The sequence below is a fragment of the Chrysemys picta genome, chromosome 3, assembly GCF_011386835.1.
Source record: "Chrysemys picta bellii isolate R12L10 chromosome 3, ASM1138683v2, whole genome shotgun sequence".
NCBI classification, from domain to species: domain Eukaryota; kingdom Metazoa; phylum Chordata; order Testudines; family Emydidae; genus Chrysemys; species Chrysemys picta.
Window position 1 is genome coordinate 42,687,114 of NC_088793.1, and position 21,504 is coordinate 42,708,617.

Here is a 21,504-nt window from a genome sequence, read left to right on the forward strand (position 1 = left end):
ATCCACTTGATGGTGTGAGTTTACTAGTTTGATCCTGCCAACAGGCCTATTACAAAGTTCTGCACTTTTTGGTGTGTTTAGTCCACTAGTCTAATTAGAGCTTGTGTCAGTTTTCCATAAGTTTTTAGTTTGTTTAACAGCATGTTTCACTGTGTTTGAAAAAGACTGTGGTCTAAGCCCACATCCATTTTATCTTGGCAAACAGAAATGGATCTATATCTGGCTCAGTCAGCTACAGCTGCAATAAACGCTAGTTCCTAAGATTACATCAAAAAGTCACCTCTTGTCCTGGAATAAAGCAGTGGTGCATCAGGATGTGACTTTACCCCCCCTCCCCTTCTGTGATTAAGGACTGATACAAATGTTGTTATAAAGGACTTCACATTTATTCCACTACACACCAAAAGCTATGTTAAAGAACATCATTAGTAAAGTTGCAAAGTCCATCACTCAAAAGTTAGGAAATGCTAGTATTAAGGTTGCTTGTACAACCTTAATTTGGCCTGTGTGTGTGCGCGCGCATTATGATAGTCTTTAATTACTAGTTCATAGTCCTGGTCTCTGTGTGCAGCTAGTCTCAGTTTGTTCCTCTTCCTCCAGTTCCTTGTCAAAACTCAGTTTCTACCCACCCCCTAGCTCCCAATCTCCTTGCGGAACCAGTCTGTCTCCCATTGTAAACACCCAGTCATGATTTGTCTTCCTCACACCAATTTCAGTCTCGCCAAGTCTCCTTGTCCCAATCTACTCCTTTCCCTCCTTCTGTATTTGAGTCAGAGGGCTTCTCTTCCATGCTGCCTGGTTAGGGTTGCCAACTCTCTGGGTTTCGCCAGCAGTCTACTGGAATCACACGCTATCTCCCAGAAACTACTGCAACCAAACCAGGAGATTTTTAGGCATTGACAGTCTGGCGGAGCAGCCAGCACATCCATCTGGATCCTGGAGGGGCAGGGGGTCTCCGTGCGCTCCCCCACCCCAAGTGCTGACTCCGCAGGTCCCATTGGCCAGGAACTGTGGCAATGGGAGCTGCAGGGGCGGTGCCTGCGGGTAGGGGCAGCAGTGCACAGAGACCCCCCGCACCCTCTCCCCCACCTAGGAGCCATTGCCAGAGTGATGTATTGGTCGCTTTTGGATGCTGCCTGAAGTAAGCACTGCCCTCCTCACCGCCTCCTGCCCCCCAGCCCAGAGCCTGCGCCCAAACTCCTTCCCAGAACCTGCATTCCCTCCCGCACCCAAACTCCCTTCCAGAGCCTGAACCCCCTCCTACCCCAGCCCACACCCTGCACCCCCTCCTGCACCCCAAACTCCTGCTTCAGCCTGGTGGGTGTGAGTGAGGGTGGGGAAGAGTGAGGGATGGGGAATAATGTGAGGGGGGTGGGGCTTCAGAGAAGGGGCAGGATGGGGGTGTGGTTTTGGGCAGGGAAAGGGGTAGGGCAAGGGTGTTTAGGTTTGTGCAATTAGGCAGTTGGCAATCCTATGCCTGGGAGACAGCAGGGGGTGGGGTTCAACAGGAACACAGGAGAGATGAACTTTGTTCTCAGTTCCAGTGCCTTGGCCTCAGCAACAATGATGAGGAAAGTCCAGCTTTGTCCCTGTACCTTTGGGCTGGAGGGAGCATGCTCCGTCACTCTGTGGAGCTGGCGCATGTGCAGTCTGGTGACACACAGGAGCTGTGAGAGGAGGGAACGTGCTCAGTCACTCCGCAGGGATGGAATATGTGCTGTCTGCTTAGCACTAAGAGCATGTGCAAACTAGAGGTTTTTCAGAGGCTTGTAACGTGGCCAAATTGGGGTGGATTTTCACGGGAACATAATAAAACTACATTCCTGACACAACGGCCAATTTTCAAGTCCCTGCTCGACTTGGGGATGCTAGAGCTTTTAGAAGAAAAAGTCACCAGAATTTTGTAGCATTGGCAAAACAACATATTTTTTCCTTGCCTTGTTTTTGGAAATGGCTGACCTGTTTTGGCTGAAGAAATAAAAAAACAAAACCAGTCTGAGTGCTGTTTGTATATCAAAAGCAGTGTGTGGGAGGTACACTTGCCTAGAACTGCAATTAGCTATGGGCGTGGGGGAGAGACAACATTGATCAAAATTTTGCTTTGTTACTTCACTGAAACTACTTCCCATGTGGCTGAGAGCAACATTTCCCCAATGCTGCTTGATTGATGTCTTCTCTTTCAAGGCCCTGTTCCATTTTCTTGTGCCCCTCACTGCCGCTGCACACCTATAAAAGAACTAGACAGAATCTGACCCTTAAAAGTAATGGTCTGAGAAAGCCAGTAAGTCAGTAAACACTTTCTCTGCCCTCTCTCAGAAGAGGGCCAATGAAGTTATCTTTGGCATAGTCCCATGGCTAAGTAACATGCAGGGGATCATGATTCCTGCTGGTTTCCTTTGATTCAGCTTGGTGAATTGGCAAACATCACAATTTTTGACATCTATTATGGTGGCTAAATGCATTCCTGGTCAGTAAGCCTATTACTGTAGTTGGTTATTCAACTTTTCATTATACCCATAAGTAGTTGATCATGAAAATATTTAAGGAGATTGATTTGAAGGAAACCTGGCACACAGCATTTCAAATATTTGAACAATCCAAAAGGTTTTCATGAAAGAGAAATATATTGGGCCAAAGGCAGGCTGGAATAAGCATCTGCAGCTCCCAGGGCTGAATGTAGAACAAAAGCTGCATAAGTAGAACTGTCCCCCACCAAGGATGAACTTTTTCATGACCATTTGCACAAAAAAAATATTTTTTCTGTCAGAAAATTTGAATTTGGAAAATTTCTGCAAGCACTAAATGTAAGCTAGTTATATGTTGCGTGTAAGTGGCAAAGAAAACTTTTATGCTGATTTAGAATTCAGTGGGTGTGCAAAACAAGTATAAGCTACACACCTGAGAGGTAAAAAAAGGTTGGATGTGTAAGAAGATTGAGCACAACTTATTCATTTTGCACTCCCACTTTACTCCAAATAGGTCCCAGTTATGCTTCTTTGTCTTGTACATCCATTTACACCCATTGTCTAATCAATTTACACCTGAGGGATATCCCTACACCACCATTTTGTTCACCATTGCTCTCACCCTGTGGTAGGCAATCTGCAGTGTATCATCCACTTTTGGCAATATGGTCTCACTGACTGGGTTCCAGTTAATTTATATCTAAGGGTACGTCTTCACTACCCGCTGGATCGGTGGGTAGTAATCTATCCCCGAACATGCTCCCCATCGACTCTGGAACTCCACCAGAGCGAGCGGCGGAAGCGGAGTCGACGGGGGAGCTGCAGCCGTCGATCCCGCGCCGTGAGGGTGCGAGGTAAGTCGATCTAAGATACGTTGACTTCAACTATGCTATTCTCGTAGCTGAAGTTGTGTATCTTAGATCGATTCCTTCCCCCCCCACCCCCCCACCAGTGTAGATCAGCTATCAGTGGATGTGACTTACTGTTGTAGAACACAAAGGCACCAGCTGGAATTGGGCCCCATTGTACTAGGTTCAGTGCAACTGTATAGGGCATGGTCCCTGCCTTGCAAAACTTATCTATTTTCCCAAAAAAAGGCTGTAATAAGTAAAGGAAAGGAGCAATAGGAGGAAAATGGGTCGGGAGGATGAGGGTGACAGTAATAAGATCAACAAAGTGATCTTTGAATAGGTCAACAAAGTGCACAAACTTCTTAGTGCTGAATCATTTTAAAATCTTATAAAATTACTAGGGCTATCGATTAATCGCAGTTAACTCACGCGATCAACTAAAAAAATTAATTGCGATTAAAAAAAATGTATTGCGATTAATCACCATTTTAATCGCATTGTTAAACAATAGAATACCAATTTAAATTTATTAAATATTTTTGGATGTTTTTCTACATTTTCAAATATATTGATTTCAGCTACAGCACAGAATACAAAGTTTACACTGCTCACTTTATATTATTATTTATTACAAATATTTGCAGTGTAAAAAGGAAACAAAAGAAATAGTATTTTTCAGTTCACCTAATACAAGTACTGTAGTGCAATTTCTTTATCGTGAAAGTGCAACTTACAAATGTAGATTTTGTTGTTGTTACATAAATGCACTCAAAAACAAACCAATGCAAAACTTTAGAGCCTGCAAGTCCACTCAATCTTACTTCTCGTTCAACCAATCGCTAAGACAAACAAGTTTGTTTACATGTACGGGAGATAATGCTGCCCACTTCTTATTTACAATGTCACCAGAAAGTGAGAACAGGCGTTCATATGGGACTTTTGTAGCTGGCATTGCAAGGTATTTATGTGCTAGATATGCTAAACACCCGTATGCTCCTTCATGCTTCGGCCACCATTCCAGAGGACATTCTTCCATGCTGATGACGCTCATTAAAAAAATAATGCGTTAATTAAACTTGTGACTGAACTCCTTGGGAGAGAACTCTATGTCTCTGGCTCTATTTTACCAGCATTCTGCCATATGTTTCATGTCATAGTAGTCTCAGATGATGACTCAGCACATGTTCATTTTAAGAACACTTTGCTGCAGATTTGACAAAACGCAAAGAAGGTACCAATGTGAGATTTCTAAAGATAGCTACAGCACTCGACCCAAGGTTTAAGAATCTGAAGAACCTTCCAAAATCTTTTCAGGATGGGGTGTGGCGAATGCTTTTAGAAGTCGTAAAAGAAGAACATTCTGATGCAGAAACTACAGAACCGGAAATCAACCTTCTGCTGGTGGCATCTGACTCAGATGATAAAAATGAACATGGGTCGGTCTGCACTGCTTTGGATTGTTATTGAGCAGAACTCGTCATCAGCATACATGCATGTCCTCTGGAATGGTGGTTGAAGCATGAAGGGACATATGAATCTTTAGTGCATCTGCCATTTAAATATCTTGCAATGCTGGCTAGAACAGTGCCATGCGAACACCTGTTCTCACTTTCAGGTGACATTGTGAACAAGAAGCAGGCAGCATTATCTCCTGCAAATGTAAACAAACTTGTTTGCCTGAGCAATTGGCTGAACAAAAAATAGGACTGAGTGAACTTGTAGGCGCTAAAGTTTTACAGTTTTATTTTTGAATGCAGTTATTTTTTGTACATAATTCTACATTTGTAAGTTCAACTTCCATGATAAAGAGATTGCACTACAGTACTTGTATCAGGTGAATTGAAAAAATCATTCCTTTTGGTTTTTACAATGCAAATATTTACAATAAAAATAAATATAAAGTGAGCACTGTATACTTTGTATTCTGTGTCATAATTGAAATCAATATATTTGAAAATGTAGAAAACATCCAAAAAGATTTAAGTAAATGGTATTCTATTATTGTTTAACAGTGCGGTTAATCACAATTAATGTTTTTAATCGCTTGACAGCCCTAAAAATTACAATCAAACAATCTCCTAGGAAAACATCACCACCTGTGCTCCCTAAACTTTTCTCTCTGTCCCCCAACAAGAAAAAGGAATCCTGAGTTCACTTTACATATCCTGTTATCTTTATATTTGTTGTATGGAGTTTAAGAAAATTCAGAATTACTGAATGGGCCTGGTACCAACTGGCAGCACCGCCAAAAGGAGACCGCTAAAGTTCATGTTAAATTTAGCTACTCACAACCAAGTCTCAATAAATATACTGTGTTTATTTCTGAGGCCTGTTCTGGACAAAGTAACTTCATTAAATAATATATTGCACAAAACTGCTCATAATTATAAATAATTATAATATAGTCATAACTAATGTGTGTCATGTTAAATGAAGGAATGTTATATTTTCTTATCTTGTAATTTTTATGTTCATACATGCACATAACATATAAAGGGACGCCAAAGGGACAAAGGTCAAATTTGGAACGACATGTTTGGAAACAAAATATGCTATTGCACTAGACAAATAAAAATGTCTTCATAATATTTTCAGACTTCACATGGAAATAGTTTTTGAACAAATAAACATTCCCTAGCTGTGTTTTTAAGTGTAGAATTGTGAATTCTATCAGAAAGTTAAACTGATTAGTCTATTCTTGTTGCTCAGGCTGAGGAAAAATATATGAAATACACATAAAATTAGTTCCCCACCCCCCAAACTTTTAATAAGCTAAGGTGTTGTTTGTCACATAGGGAAGGAAATTTTATACTGATGCCATATTAACTATGAGCATTTCAAAATCATGAATCAGGCCCTAAATCATCATGAAATTAGTTTAAGAATCACTACATTTAAAATAAAATATTTTGGGTCTTTTTATTTGCCTTGTGGTTATTTAGCTTCTGGGATCCCATTTTCAAGCTCTTCTCTGCAACCACAAGAGCTAAAAATCTACTTTTCTTTAAAAGAAAGCTGAGAGTCTCACCTCTTCGCAAGCTCTCAGGAGCTGGGGCTTTCTGAAATGCACTGGGTATTGCAAGAGAATTGACAGTACTGTAGGACCAGATTTGGTTCAGGATTGAATCTGGTTTCTGCCTTCATAAACCCTTGCACTGCATCCTAGTGGCAGAAATAAATTATATGCCTGTTTGTTTGTTTGTGTGTAGGGGATTATTGCAGCAGAAAAAGTTGGCATAACTGGCATGGTAAGAGGGGCCAGGATGGCTGAGGGATTTGCTAAGTCAGTACATTTCCCCCAGTGGAAGAGTGTCTTTGGAGCCTCGGTTCTAACAAAAAATCCAGAAGAGAGAGCAGCAGAAGTACAACTACCTGCCGTTCCTTGGTGTAGATCTTCCACTAGGGAGCAGAGGGCCAGGGATAATTTCCCTTCATAGATTTCACTTCAGCACTTTCTTTAACGTGATAGTGTCCCTTCAATACACTGCATTAAAATGAAATAGGCTTCAGGTTCAAAGTCTGGACCTGGAGATGAACTCTTCCAAAGTTTGGGAGTGTCTTGTGGCTGGAGATTTAGTGATCTATCATAGGCACACAGGCTACAACATTTGTATCTGAACTTGCTTTAAGTTTGAGGCTATTCAGAACCAGGGCTTGGGTTTATCTGTAACTATCTATTTTTAAACAGGTACACTGGTAACTTCTAGATTGCCTGAGTGAAGTTTAAGCAATATCAGTTAGAACAATCCCACTGATAAAATTATAAAATAATTAAATGGACAGGATTATGGAAAGAGTGGCACTGCCCTACTTGTGCAAATTCTTCCTACTTAATAAACAGAAATCTATATCTAAAGTTTGAAGAAAACAAATTGCTTTGCTAAGGATTATGAGAACTAATTTTGCGTCTTGTTATTGCATGTTAGGAAAAGAAAGGATCAGTGTATGAGGGAATATCCTCGGGCCTGAGTCTTCCTTTCCTTTTACTATTACTATTATGTTTCACAGTAGCATCTAGAGACCTTCACCAAGATAAGGACCCTGTTGTGTTCCAAAGAGCTTACAAACTATAGAAAAGAGACACAAAAGAACTATTACCTTCATTTTGCAGATGAGTAACTGTGACAAAATGAGTTTAAGTGACTTGCTCAAGGTCACACCAGAAGTTTGTGGCAGAGCCTGAAAATAAACCTAGATATCCTGAGTCCCAGTCTAGTGCCTAAGACTATTCTTTTTCTCTGGATGGGGTAAACTGGTATAAGTTAGAGGGTTCTCACTCTTTTTCTGGTATATGCAATGTTATAGCCATGTCAGTCTCAGGATATTAGAGAGACAAAGTGGGTGAGGTAATATCTTTTATTGGGCCAACTTCTGTTTGTGAGAGAGAAAAGCTTTCCGGCTTACACAGACCTCTACTTCAGGTCTGTGTAAGCTCGAAAGCTTGTCTCTCTCACCCCAGAAGTTGGTCCTTCTCCGTCTATTTGATGACGACTTCTGGGTAATGGCCTTTGCTTAGCTAAGAAGCACAGAGCCACAATTTTTTTTTCTTAAATAGTTTTAATCAAATTGAAACAATTATAAGAATACTTATTTTCAAAACCATATAAAGGTCAGGTGTGCTTTCTGTATAAATATAATTATGGGTTTCTATGTTGTGCTATAATATGCGTTTTTATGTTTCATCAAGTGAAACAATGTGCCCTCAGGATTAAAAGACTCAACTGAGTAACATTTTTATTACTTATTAGATTCAAGGGATCATTGGATGTTAAGGTTTAAAGCTATTCATGTTCATACAGAAGAAAGGAAGGAACATGACAGTGCCAAAAGATAGAATCTAGTTTTAAAATTTCCTGAAGGAGAATCACTGGTCCACAGAGTTAGTGTTTCTAAAATGTGTGTAGTATGATAAGGAGTGTTCTCTCTTTATTTCCCTGCTTAACTCCTCATTCCATCACTGGACTGGTGTGGGTGGAAGAGCTTCCACGGTTGGTGCTCTTCAAGTTCTGTGCAGAGGTCATTTCAGAAATGTGGTATGGAGCAATCAATATATTTAAAAAGCAGGGACTGGGGTAAAAATTGTGGTAGGCACTTTTGAAAAGTCCAAAGTAAGTTAGAAGCAGAAATCCCTTTGAAAGTCAATGAGACTTATTCTTCTAACTCACTAAGGCTCTTTCGAACATTCTCCTCTGATTGGGTCATAATATTTACTTATATCACTTTCAGTCCCTCACCCTATTGCTCCTTCCACTTCATAATGTCTCAGATAAATTTTCTGGAGATGGCAGTTCTTGTCAGTGATACTGGGCTACATTCACAGACAACAGAGGTACGTGGCTGTAAAACTAGTGCATTAAACCTATTGTTTCCAGATGAATAAATCTAATCTTCTCTGTTTTCTGCCTTCTTTTTTCTGCTTCTTTTTTCCTCTTCTATTCAGTGGGCCAGATTTTCCACTGCCTGGCTCCATGTGTCACCATTTACCCTTGGGTAAAGTAGGTGTATAGTGCTACCAAATCAGAATTCTCTACTTATCAGAGGGAAAGGGGGGACAATAGTACCATGGCCCTGAGCTCAGGCCCTCTCAAAACGTCTGTAACCTCTGTGTAAATAAAGAAATGGGAGGGGTAAGGTCCCAAGGCACATGATATTCCAAGGCCCTAAAGTTCTCTTCATGGGCCTGATCCACTCACACTTCTGCTAGTGTTTCACACCACATTGTTCAGGTGTAAACAAGATGCAAGACAGAGGAGAATCCGAATGAGATCATCAGGACCAGCTGTTAGATGCAGCAGGAGGTTCGATGGAGAGCGGCAGGACTGGTAGCAATGCATATTAAGAGCTGTGGTGTGGCCAGTGGGTTATCAGCTGCACTTATCCACTGACCTGGCACCCTCACACACACACAAAAAAGTTTACTCAGACTTTGCACAGGAGTTGAGATTTGAGTTTTCCAATAACAAGTAAAGCACCTGAAAAAATTGAAAGCCATTTTCCCCCCTCCCATGATCTGATAACTCAAAAATGATCACCTAGGCCTAATCCAAAGCCCACAGAAGTCAGTGAAAGCCTTTCTATTGCCCTCAATAGACACTGTATCAGCCTCATAGAATTTTATCAATTTGGGGGTGGCGGGGAGGGAATCACATTTGGTCAAATACAAATATGTAAAGGTTCAGCCCCAAAGGTAACTTTATATAATATATAAACACATGAAGAAAATGGCTTGAAATTAAGTGTCCTGTTGCCTCAACCATAAGATATGATAGTAAGCAGGCAACTTATACATTTTTGTTCCTTTAAAAAAATGAGTCACCTTTTCCCCTCTAGAGAAGGACTGTGTGAAAGGTCTTGTTATTGTTGTACAATCATAAAATATGCTGTCTCAGCCTGAAGAAACTGAAGCTCTGGCAAGAATGTTTATAACCATGACAATCTAAACAGTTAAGAGCTGTGAATTGTGTGGGTTTTATAAGGATACTGAGCAAGTCCTAGCTAGTGAAGATGGTGATAAAATCATCACAACTCAGGAGATTTAATAAACCCTGCAGGAGTTTGCTTTTACCTCATATTACCTCAAGAAAAAAATGGTAAAGTTTACTTCTCTTACACACTTAATATGTTGTTGAAAAATATGTACTTTAAAAATATATTATGGAATGTATCCTCCTGTTGCTGTGGAAAAGCCAGGGGAGGGGGTGTGTGGGAACAGAGCAGAAAATCCACTCGTTATTACCTCCATCTCATAGGGGTTTCTGGCAGTTTTCTCCAGGCACAGAGTGGGAAGGGGTAAGGTGTGTCTCAACCCTTTGTGTTCTGATGACCTACAAAAAAGGAGATTGGTGGAAGCAGGTACCACTGCTTGAGCAGGCTTCCTCTTTCTGCTGCTATGTCCACCATTGCCCTGGCACATTGGCTCCGGTAGGAGCTGAGGCTGCCATTGACTAAGTTCTCTCAACTCAGGCAGTAAGAGCAACAGTGGGGGCTTTACTGTGGCAGAATTAAATCCTAAAGGGGTATCCATGATGCTGTTGTCACACAAGGATAGTGACACAGACAGCATCTGGATCCCAGTTCCTGCCACAGAAACCCTCTTGAGCCCGGTCTCTGCCAAGAAGATAGAAGGGCCTATGCGGGGAACATCTTCTCCTTCTGCACTTCATCCCTCCCAGTTTTTCATGGACAGAGTCAAGGAGCTCACCCTGTCTGGTTGGTCACAGGAGAGGTAATTACATTGATTCAGTTGTTACTTTTACAAAGGTCAGGGTTTAGAAAAGTGGAGTGCTGTTGACCTACAGGTTTGCTGACAGAATAGAGAGCATTTCACCCTAGGTCACTTGCTCAAAGCCAGCTCAGGCTGGTACTGAGCATAACTCAATACCATCTGATAGATATTTGATGGCCCATGTGAAGAGAGTTTCTGCTATTGTCATACTGGCCCTAACTGGTGCTGTTATTGGCAGTTTCAGCAGAGAAACCAAAGTTTGAGTGGGCAGATCTAAAATTAACATGGCACACATTAAATGGATTAAAAACTGAATAACTGATAGGTCTTAAAATGTAAATAGGGAACCATTATTGAGTGGATGCGTTTTCAGTGGACGCTGTATGCTATTTAAGATTTTATCAATGACCTACAAGAAAACATAAAGTCGTCACTGATAAAGTTTGCAAATGACACAATTGGCGGGAGTGGTAAATAATGAAGAGAACAAGCCATTGATACAGAGCGATCTGGATCACTTGGTAAACTGGATGCAGGCAAACAATATGTGTTTTTAATATGGCTAAATGTAAATATATATACCCAGAAACAAAGATACTTACAGGATGGACACTCTATTCTGGGAAGCAATGACTTTGAAAAAGTTTTTGGGGTATGTGGTGGATAATTAGCTGAACATGAGCTCTCACTGTGATGCTGTGGCCAAAAGAGCTAATGTGATCTGGGAGGCATAAAGTCTTGAGTAGGAGTAGAGAGGTGGTTTTATCTCTGTAGAATCTAGCCAGTGGTGTGACCGCTGCTGGAATACTATGTCCAGTTCTGGTATCCACAATTCAAGAAAGATGTTGATAAATTGGAGAGATTTCAGAGAAAAGCCACAAGAATGATTAAAGGATTGGAAAACGTGCCTTCGCATGATAGACTCAACGAGCTCAATCTATTTAGCTTAACAAAGAGAAGGTTAAGGGGTGACTTGATCACTGTTTATAGGTATCTACATGGGGAACAAATATTTAATAATGAGATGTTCAATCTATCAGAGAAAGGTATAGCACAATATGATGCTAGTTGTGGAAGCTAGACAAATTCAGACTGGAAATAAGGTATAATTTTTTAGCAGTTTTGAGTAATTAATCATTGGAACAATTTTCCAAGGGTCATGGTGGATTTTTCCATCACTAACCATTTTAAAAATAAGATTGGATGTTTTTCTAAAAGCTATGCTCTAGGAATTATTTTGGGGGAGTTCTATGGCCTGTGTTATACAGGAGGTCAGATGATCACCACGACCCCTTCTGGCCTAGGACTTTGTGAATCTATAAGGAAAGTCTGCAGAAGAGAAGAATGAGGGGGGATTTGATAGCTGCTTTCAACTACCTGAAAGGGGGTTCCAAAGAGTATGGATCTAGACTATTCTTAGTGGTATCTGATAACAGAACAAGGAGCAAGTTGCAGTGGGGGAGGTTTAGGTTGGATATTAGGAAAAACTTTTTCACTAGGAGGGTGGTGAAGCTCTGGAATGGGTTACCTAGGGAGGTAGTTGGATCTCCTTCCTTAGAAGTTTTTAAGGTCAGGCTTGACAAAGCCCTGGCTGGGATGATTTAGTTGGGAATTGGTCCTGCTTTGAGCCTGGGGTTGGACTAGATGACCTCCTGAGGTCCCTTCCAACCCTGATATTCTATGATTCTATGAAAGAAGGGGTTTAAGTCACAAAGTTTAGATTTGGATCTGGAGTCAGATCTGAACTTTTCCAAAGTTTTCAGAGGAAGCTGTTGAAGTTTATTCCTAACAAGTGTTCTGGTTCTGGTTGGTCTCTATTAAAAATAGAAATACGTTGTATTATATATGTGTTTACTTGGCATGGTTTACATTAAAAAGATTACTAAGAACTTCATGGTCTTAGAAATATATCAAGGAGCACTGTTTTCTCCTAGAGAGCCTAAAATTCTAGGACCTAACTGTGCAACCCTCATTCACAACAGTGAGCACTTATCCCATTAAATCATAATAAAAAATGGTTCCTCTCTGCTCAGTTCTAGAAAATGAATTAAAAGGCTGTGGTACCAATGATGAAGAGGAGGAAGAAGGGGAACAATTTGATTTCGATAGTGGCGATGAAATACCAGAAGCAGACAGACAAGCACTTGTGCCACCTGCTTCAGACTCTGGGATTAATGCAGAACATGAAGACACTAACTCCGCAGGTAAGCCTTTATATGGCTAATAGGCCAGGGGAGTACTGCTCAAGTAAGGATCAAGCCCCATGTTCATCAGATGCTTTTCATGCTGATAGAATTGCTGTAGTTCACAAAAATATTTCCATAGCCGGAATGTGAAAGTGATTTAATTTATCCCAAATACTTTAGTTCCTTGTGGACTTAACAAGGAGAAAGGGTAGTTATTGTCCCTGACTGGATTCTTATTCCCCTGCTGCACTTAACCTAGGAACTGCTTTCCTCATCCCTGTCTTGTGCAGGAATCTGCTGTGATGGTAGGGTCTTTGTGACAATGATTATCTATGGATATCTCTGGGGAAGATACATGAAAACAAACCTTCTTTCTTTGACTATTTGGAGCTGTGGACCTGTGTGTCTGTTAAGAGCATTCACCATGTCCATCCACTCCTAGACATGATCTAACCACCAGGCTATAGAGTCACTCACCTAGGAGGTGGGAGAACCAGGATCCCATCCTCTCTGCTCCAATCACTCTTTCATTATTTGTCCAAAGTGGAACATCTTCAACAGGAGAGATTGAGGGAGCCCTGCATCAGACTGTCGCATTGCCCCATGGCTAGGGTACTCACCCGAGAGGTGGCAGAGCTCTGTTCAAATCTGTTCTCCTTGTCAGGTGGAGTGGGGACTTGAACCAGGAGTCTCCCCCCATCCCAGGTGAGTACCCTAACCACTGGGCTAAAAGGTACAAGGGACATCCTCCCCGCCCAATTTGTGTCAGTTCGCCATCTATAAATTGGGGATAATAGCATTGTCACAACTCATGGGGTGCTGTGAGAATAAATACTTTAAAGATTCTGAGGTGCTCGGATACTACAGTGGCAGAAGCCATATAAATACTAGAGGACTATTTAGTGCAATATAAATTTCAGCTTGGAAAAGAGATGAATAAGGGGGGATATGATAGAGGTCTATAAAATCATAACTGGTGTGGAGAAAGTAAATAAGGAGGTGTTATTTACTCCTTCTCATAACTCAAGAACTTGGGATTACCAAATGAAATGAATAGGCAACAGGTTTAAACAAAAGGAAGTATTTTTTCACACAACGCACAGTCAACCTGTGGAACTCCTTGCCAGAGGATGTTTTGAAGGCCAAGATTATACAAGGTTCAAAAAAGAACTGGATAAATTCATGAAGGATAGGTCCATGAATGGCTATTAGCCAGGATGGGCAGGGATAGTGCCACTAGCCTCTGTTTGCCAGAAGCTGGGAATGGGCGACGGGATGGATTAATTGATGATTACCTCTGGAGCACCTGGCATTGACCACTGTCTGGGCTAGATGGACCTATAGTCTGAACCAGGATGGCTGTTCTTATGCTCTTATGATATAAATGAAAGCTTATGCTTCTTTTATTTGTCAAGGGTTTGACAACATAGATAGAACTGAGAAAATACAAACAACAGAATCCCGTGCAGATGGCGCGCCAACAAAAGTAAACCCGTATTCAATCATAAATATTTCACCAATACAAGAAAAGGATCATTCCTCATCACCAGAACCCAATCCTCAAGATGAAAATGCAAGCCCTAACTTGTCTGGTGTATATTCTGTTCCGGTGCCCTGTGGCTATGCTGTACCATCCAATTTACCACTGATGCTGCCGGCATATTCCAGTCCTGTCATAATACGCAGTGTTTCTGTGGACGAAGAAGGTACAATATCTCTTGAATTTACTTTCTCTCTGGTGGCGACCTAGTTTAATTTCAGTGAACCATATTGCCCTCTCAGTTTTTATGTAGCACTCTTCCTTGAAATCTGTGTGGAACTCTGTAACAATTGAAAATCGTCTCCATCACAGAGTACACAGCTGAACTTCGCTCCCAGTCATCTGAGAAGGATTTTTGTTTATTAAAGAGAAAGAAAATCCATGAAGGACTCTGTATTATTAGGAATGGGCCATTTAAGAAAAAACTATTCAAGTGGGATTAGTGCACTTTGAGAGATGCGAGCAAACAAACATTTGTTTAAAAAAAAAAAAAACCTTCTACGTAGTCAGTTTCTTTAAACCAGTGGTTCTCAACTAATTATAAGTGGAGCAAGGACATGAAATTGGTCTCCCAGGTGAATGCCCTTACCACCAGAGTCATTCTTACTTTCTCTCTGTCAAGTATTTGATACTGAGTGGAATAGTTTCACCTGGAGAGATTGAGAGAGACCCATAAAAGACTATTTGATAGGCTAGAGCAAAACGGGAGACCAAAGTTGACATCTCTTCTCCATCTCCGGTAAAGGGGGGGAACTGAACTCTGATCTACCTCATCCCAGGAGACTGCCCTTACCACTGGACTAAAAGCCATTTTGTGCATTTATGAAGTGTCCAGATTTTAAAAAAGCAGTTCATTTTGGGTTGAATGAAACATTTTGTCTTACTTGAAACAAACTTGTTGTCAATTATTTTTCAATTCACCCACATTTTCCTGAATTTTCAGACTTGGTTTGACCTGAACCAATTTTTTTAAAGATTTTTTTTTTTGGAACTGCTAGCAAACTGAAAAACCAGTCATTCATCCAGCTCTGGGTTCTGTTAACAACTCTGCCACTGACTTGCTGTGCCCCTGTGCCTTAGTATCCCCATTGCCAAAATGGATATAATAACACCAAGAAGCTTAATTATTTTTGAGAGATGTTCATAAACCACATTGAGATCTGTAGATAAAGGGCATTGTATAAGAGCAGATGATGATTAATAGTAGCAATACTATTAATTATTTAAGTTAGAAGCTAACATTTGAACCAAAAAAATGTTTTAGTCCTAGCATTCTAGTAACTCTGCTGTCTTCTACTCTTTTTAGTGGGTATGCAGTCAGTAACTGAAGATGGCAATAGTAATTCCTTGAGCTCAGAGGATCCCCCAAATAGGTAATTGGCAGCATTTATTTATCTCCAAATCCTTAATTCATGAGATGGTTTGTTGGTTACTTTTATATTTTTAGTTTTATTTTTTCTTGCCTGACATTCTCATTGCTGGGTTTTTAACAACTTCAGCTTTCATTGTGCTTTGCGGTGCCAGATCAACTCTGTTTGTGTACTAGCATCAGCACTGGGTGAACTCTTGCATATAAAATCATTACAAGCGGCCCTTTGACATCTGTGAAAGAGAGAGGTTTAATTTTCTGCCTTACAGGGAGACTGCAAACACAAAGAATTGCTTTGAAAAATGAAGAATAAGTGATTTATTTATTTAAGCTAATATTGTCAACAATGGGTTGCTAAAGTTAAATTCTTAATTCCATATTAAGTCACTTAGATCTTTAAAATAAAAACATAAAACTTACATATTAAGTCTGAATTAGCCAACAGTTTTCTAGTGCCTTTTAATTTCAGAATGCGAGGAAAAAGATGAGTAGAACTTAGCTACTTACTGACATGGTTTAAAACGAAAGTTGCAAGATTTTTAATTCATTTATTTTGTGGGGTTTTTTCAAGTGAAGATAACCAGGTCAGTAAAGAAGAAGATGCTCTAGCCAAATGGGTTGCAGATCCTGCAAACACATCATGGATGGAAAGTAAGTGTCAATCAGTCACAGCAGTGTCACTCTGTCTGTAGGTGACTCAATGTCATCATCAGTCACAGCTTTATGCCTGGGAACATCTGCATTGTCTTTTCCTGCATTTTTCAAACATGTTCCAGAGCTAAATAACAACAATTAAAAAACACGCTTCTCCATTTTTAGTATAAGGGCCAAATTCTGTTCACAATAAGTGTTTGTTGAAGTAAGTGAAGTCATGTACCAGTAACTGGGGGGATAATTTGGCCCCATCTGATGGATATATATTGAGGAAGAAATTTGCTTATGACCTAATGATTCCATTAAGTCCTTGGTAGAGTCACTTGAGGCTGAAATTGGCATTATGCAAACAGGTCTATTTGCCACATCTGGCAATTGGATTCATCATGGAGAGGTTGAGAGTGAAGAACTCTGGGCAGGCTAAGTGAATCCCTCTAAATCCTAATGTGGGAAACTGGCTCTTAGCTTGTTGAATGAGTCTGTGTCTCAGGGCAGGAAATTGAAAGAGGCTCTGTAGCTTAAAGAGGCATTCTCCCTGCCTGAGCTGTGTTATATAGCTCAGCCAGGACAAAGAGATGGTGCCCACTGGTCTGGAAATGTCCCCCACATGGAAATTGGGAGGAGTGGGGAATTACTTCATCACTCCAACCTGTTTCTTAGTTTACCAACATAATCATTAAATTACTTCCAGACAGAGTCTGGGTCTTGAACAGTTATATCAGGGATTCTTGACAATGACACCAGCGCCTGCAGTTTAGCACTCATGACAACCTTACAGTAACAATCCAGTTGGCTTGCACAAAGGAGGAGAAAACGTTTGGCCGATGAAACAGATTTCAGTCTCAAGCTCCCGAAAGGTTATAAATGATGAGGAAAAAATTGTTAAAAAAATTGTGATAAATACCATGGATAGTGTGTGTGCTAGACAGAGCTAAAGTCACGCTAAAGGATGACTTTGTGTGGCCTGGGGATAGAGAGACTCTGTCCCAGGAAACCAAGAATCTCTTGATTTTCAGGGCCTGGTGTCCTGCCCAGACTGTTTAATGAAAGACAGTGTTTTGCCCTGATTTTTTGTAAACCTTGTAGCCTGGCCCCCTGAAGGAGCCATGGGCCAGCTGAGTCAGTGAAATTCACGGCAGGTTGGGGGAGCACATACATGCCAGGTCTGTCACGTTTGCCACCCTGCTGTGGATGAAGATTGTCAGTGAGCACCCCTCTCACCAGCCTTCCCTTCAGATGGAGTCAGATTCCAGGCAGTTCTGTAAGTGGTGAGCCTATTGGCGGCCCAGCTGTACACAATTATGTCCGGCAGCTTCTGAGCCAGCTGGATTGTGTCAGGGGGTGGGGTGGGGTTGGAACTAAAAAGAGTAAGAAGAAAGCTTCCGAGCATGAATGAGACAGACAAAGAACTGAATACCGGTGGCACGCGGGGGAGAACATTGTAGTGTGGTGAATGTCAGGGAGAAGTGAAGAAACGGAAGAAATAAAACTTAAAAAATAGAGAAAGATGAGTGTGGGCTGCCTTTTCCTTCCTCCTCACTCCCCTTGTCCCACCCCAGACCCCAGCACAATAGGCTGTTTTTTCACCTTGTAAAGTCAGATCACCTTATCATCCTAGCTGCAGGGTTGGGTCTGGTGCAGGGATTTGGAATGAGAGAGTGCTGGGAGAGAGCAAGAAAGGAATCACAGGATATACAGGAGAGCCCCCTGAGTGCACTTCGCAGCTTAACTGAAATTCCTGCCAGACGTGGTGATGGCCACATGAGCCATCACTGTTATGGTTGTTAATATCAATAATAATATTATTATTATACTTTATTTATGTTATTTGATTGAATAGAAGTACTGGCAAAATACTGATATTTCGATGTAAACAGAAAATAGGGTATGTCTCTATTATACACATATTTGCTGATAAGACTCAAAATCTTTGTTGGTCTGAGTCAAATCTAAAAAGCTTTTCCCACTGTTTTTCCTTTTTGTTATTAGACCCAGATGAAGTAATTTATGACGATGTGCCAAAAGAAGATTCAGACACTGAACCAGGTTTGAGTTTATGCGGTCACTTTCATGATGATGATTTAATACAATCACAGGTTTTATTTTAACGCACACATAAAACTATAATATGATCCAGGGGAATTTGTATCAGACAGACATATAGGTGTAAGTTTCATACCCCAAACTGCATGTAAATGCCATTAACATTGTGTCACAAATCATCAAGTCCTACGAAGTTCCAAATTAAGGACTACTCCTGTCAAAATTTGCCTCCAAAGCCTCTTCTGTTATGCTGTTCAAAGGCCTGATTCATAGATTCCAAAGCCAGAAGGGACCATTTTGAACATTCAGATCTCTGCCACAGTCACAGTCTCGCCCTTTGGGTATTGTTAATTATTAAAATACATCTAGAATTATACAGAGAACTGACCTAAAAAAGTATTTTCAAAACCATAAGACTTGAACATCACTGAGCATGCTGAGGCACCTGATATCTAAATGTAGTGGAGCTTTCTGATGTCTAAAGCTCTAGCTGCTGACTTCCTAGCAAGTCAGTCCACTCAAGGGTAAAGTTAGCCAGCAGCCAAGTCTCAAACAAAATCTGCTCTTTGACCAACTGTAACATAACAAATCAGGAGGAGAACTCATGCCAATGAGCAGCTTGCACCCAGTCCACTACTCTACTACTACAGCTTACTGTACATCAGTCAAGGAAGACGTTCAAAGAGGCTGCAACCCACCTATGTATACCTCTGTAGAAAAGTTTTATTCTAACTCCAAACTAACCTAACTCCTTTACTGGATGGAGGGACAAGAGTAGACTTTGATGAAATCCTGGCAACATTGGTTTTCACCTTGAAAATTGTGAGTAGTGGAATGCTGGGTGCAGTGTTGTTTAGATAATGTGATCTGCAAAATCACACCATTCTCAGGTGCCTTCCTTACTGGGAAGCCTCCATTTGGACTACATCCCCCATCATACACCAAGACCAGGGATTCCCATGGTGCACAATGGTGGTTCCACGAGAGAGCAGACCAAGATGTAGTTCAGTCTCTGAGCCCAACCTATAGAAGAGAATGAGGCATGAGGCATCTGAACTACAATGAAATCTGAATCAAAATCTTTGGTTTTAAATCAAAAGTTTTCAGCTGAAAATTTTCAGCTTTCTATTTTTAGCTGAAAAGTCTAAACTTTCCAGGGGGAAAAAAACTATTTTTTGTGACCACGTGAACTGATAATTTTGCAATTAAGATCTAAGGATTTGTTTGTTTTTAAATTGAGAACAGGTTGGGAATGCATATTTATCCTATTGGATGAATTAATTTCTTGAATTTATAAGGAATTTTTAAAGTAATCGCACCATGTTTAATGATGAATAGTATTAGGAACTTAGAATGTGTGCTGTTTTAGTAATGTTTGTACCTTTATAATCCTCAATCTATGTGCGTTTTAACAGGAAGACACTGTCCCTGTCTCATGAATTTCCCAAATCTGAGGCTCCCATTCTGCAATTCAGGCAGATCCATTGCATTCACTGGAGTTTAGCTTGGGGGCAGGGTCTACAAGCACTGCTGTCATTGCGGAATTGGGGCCTATGGCTCCCTCTCATAAGTGCTCTATTGTGCAGATCTCCCCTTGGAGTCAGTGGGAGTTTCACACACAGATTGTTTACAGGACTGGGCCCCAAATCAGAGCTATTTAACTATATATGATCCACAAATTTTAGAGTTCACTGTCATTACAATGATTTTTTTGTTAAATTCTCTGTTTTGCTGGAATGCCACTGAATGGTGCCATGCAAGAAGTGTGTGTTTAAGAACCGAATCTATATTTATGGGGAAAAAAAAACAGCTAGATTCAAAAATTGAGTTTCAGCATTTCCAGGATTTCACTTTTTGTTAATACCAAATGCTTTAAGTAATATTAATTAATATTACAAAACTGTTACTTGTCAAATTTTAGTTTTTGAATTTAATAAGTATTGGGCCATTCAAATATGCAAAAAGTCAATTTTTTTTCTCTGAAACAATTTGTCATTTACATATAACCTAAATCTTGTCTTTTTTTTGTAGACTGTTGCGTAAATCAAACATTATCTCCAAAGTGCTGGTTAGGTGTGCTGAGATTTACTGCAGAGCAGTTTTTAATACTAAATTATAATCTCCCAGAAAATAGAAATTTATAATACAAGTGCCTACATACCTTAATTGTAATGTACAAATAATGCCATTTATAACTATGAAAGCAAATACCTGCTTTCTCATGATTATTTGGCAGTAAAATCTTTCCATTTCATTTAGAATCAATGTGTTATGGGTGATGCCTATGCCTGCTAAAACATCAGTCACAGTAAAGATGGAAAGAAGGAGACAGAAATTAATAAAGCAATTAAAAGCATTTCCCCAAACATTGAAGTCATTTTTAATAACTGATTCAATAAGTAATTGTGCAAACTGTTTTTCATTAATTTTTAGCTGACAGCACTTGAAGTGGCTGCTGATATGAAGCCACTTGGTCAGTGATCGGAAAAAGCTTAATGTTTTGAGCTCTTAATCTAGTTTATACATAAGGTAATGCTCCTTGGTAATTTGAGGTGATGCATTCATGAATGCTGAGTATGAATGTAGTTGGGAAGATGAAAATGGGTTATGGAACATAGTTCTTGCTATACATAGGTCTAATCCATTTTACTTAAAGTAGTAACTTTTTTATTTGTTCCTAGCCAAAATATGTCATCTGTTGTGTGTATTGATCATGGAAAGGTTCCTAAAGTGAGGTGGTATATGTGGTAGCAAGATACATCAAGGGGAGTTTACATATAGAGGGTCAATTCCTGCTCACCATATGCATGGGAGTAATTATGTTGACATCCCACTGAACTTGTGTGTACAATGAGCAGCATTTGCACAAAGATCTACTGTATATAAAATAAAACATATAGAAGCAAATTCTGCCTTAGCACCAGCAAACCAGCACAATAAAGATGAACACATATATTGGACACCCCTCTTTGAAAAGGCCATCCTCCTAGGAAGCATGGTGTGGGCACCAGAGCATTAGCCATACATGCTACTGTGGTGCACCAAAGAGATATCTGCCTGGAAGCTTGAATGCTGAGAAAAGGCTTCCTACTGCAATCTATGCAGTGTAGCAAAGGGCAGACTATAGCCCAGGGATTGGCAACCTTTGGCACATGGCCTGCCAGGGTAAGC

The 21,504-nt window shown here is 40.4% G+C and overlaps 1 protein-coding gene across 6 annotated transcripts in view; it reads left to right on the forward strand.

The window, feature by feature from the left end:
- Nucleotides 1–21,504, forward strand: part of ARHGEF10 (Rho guanine nucleotide exchange factor 10) — a 170,578-nt gene that overhangs the window by 49,188 nt on the left and 99,886 nt on the right. For 4 of the 6 annotated variants that reach the window (XM_005289689.5, XM_065590165.1, XM_005289688.5 and 1 more), the window contains 5 exons: nt 12,575–12,745; nt 14,143–14,433; nt 15,574–15,640; nt 16,208–16,287; nt 18,280–18,336. In XM_005289689.5, the coding sequence (XP_005289746.2) occupies nt 12,575–12,745; nt 14,143–14,433; nt 15,574–15,640; nt 16,208–16,287; nt 18,280–18,336 (666 nt within the window). Of the gene's footprint in view, nt 1–12,574; nt 12,746–14,142; nt 14,434–15,573; nt 15,641–16,207; nt 16,288–18,279; nt 18,337–20,469; nt 20,863–21,504 lie in introns of those variants that run through there. The other 2 variants (XM_065590166.1, XM_005289691.4) reach the window with 2 other exon arrangements.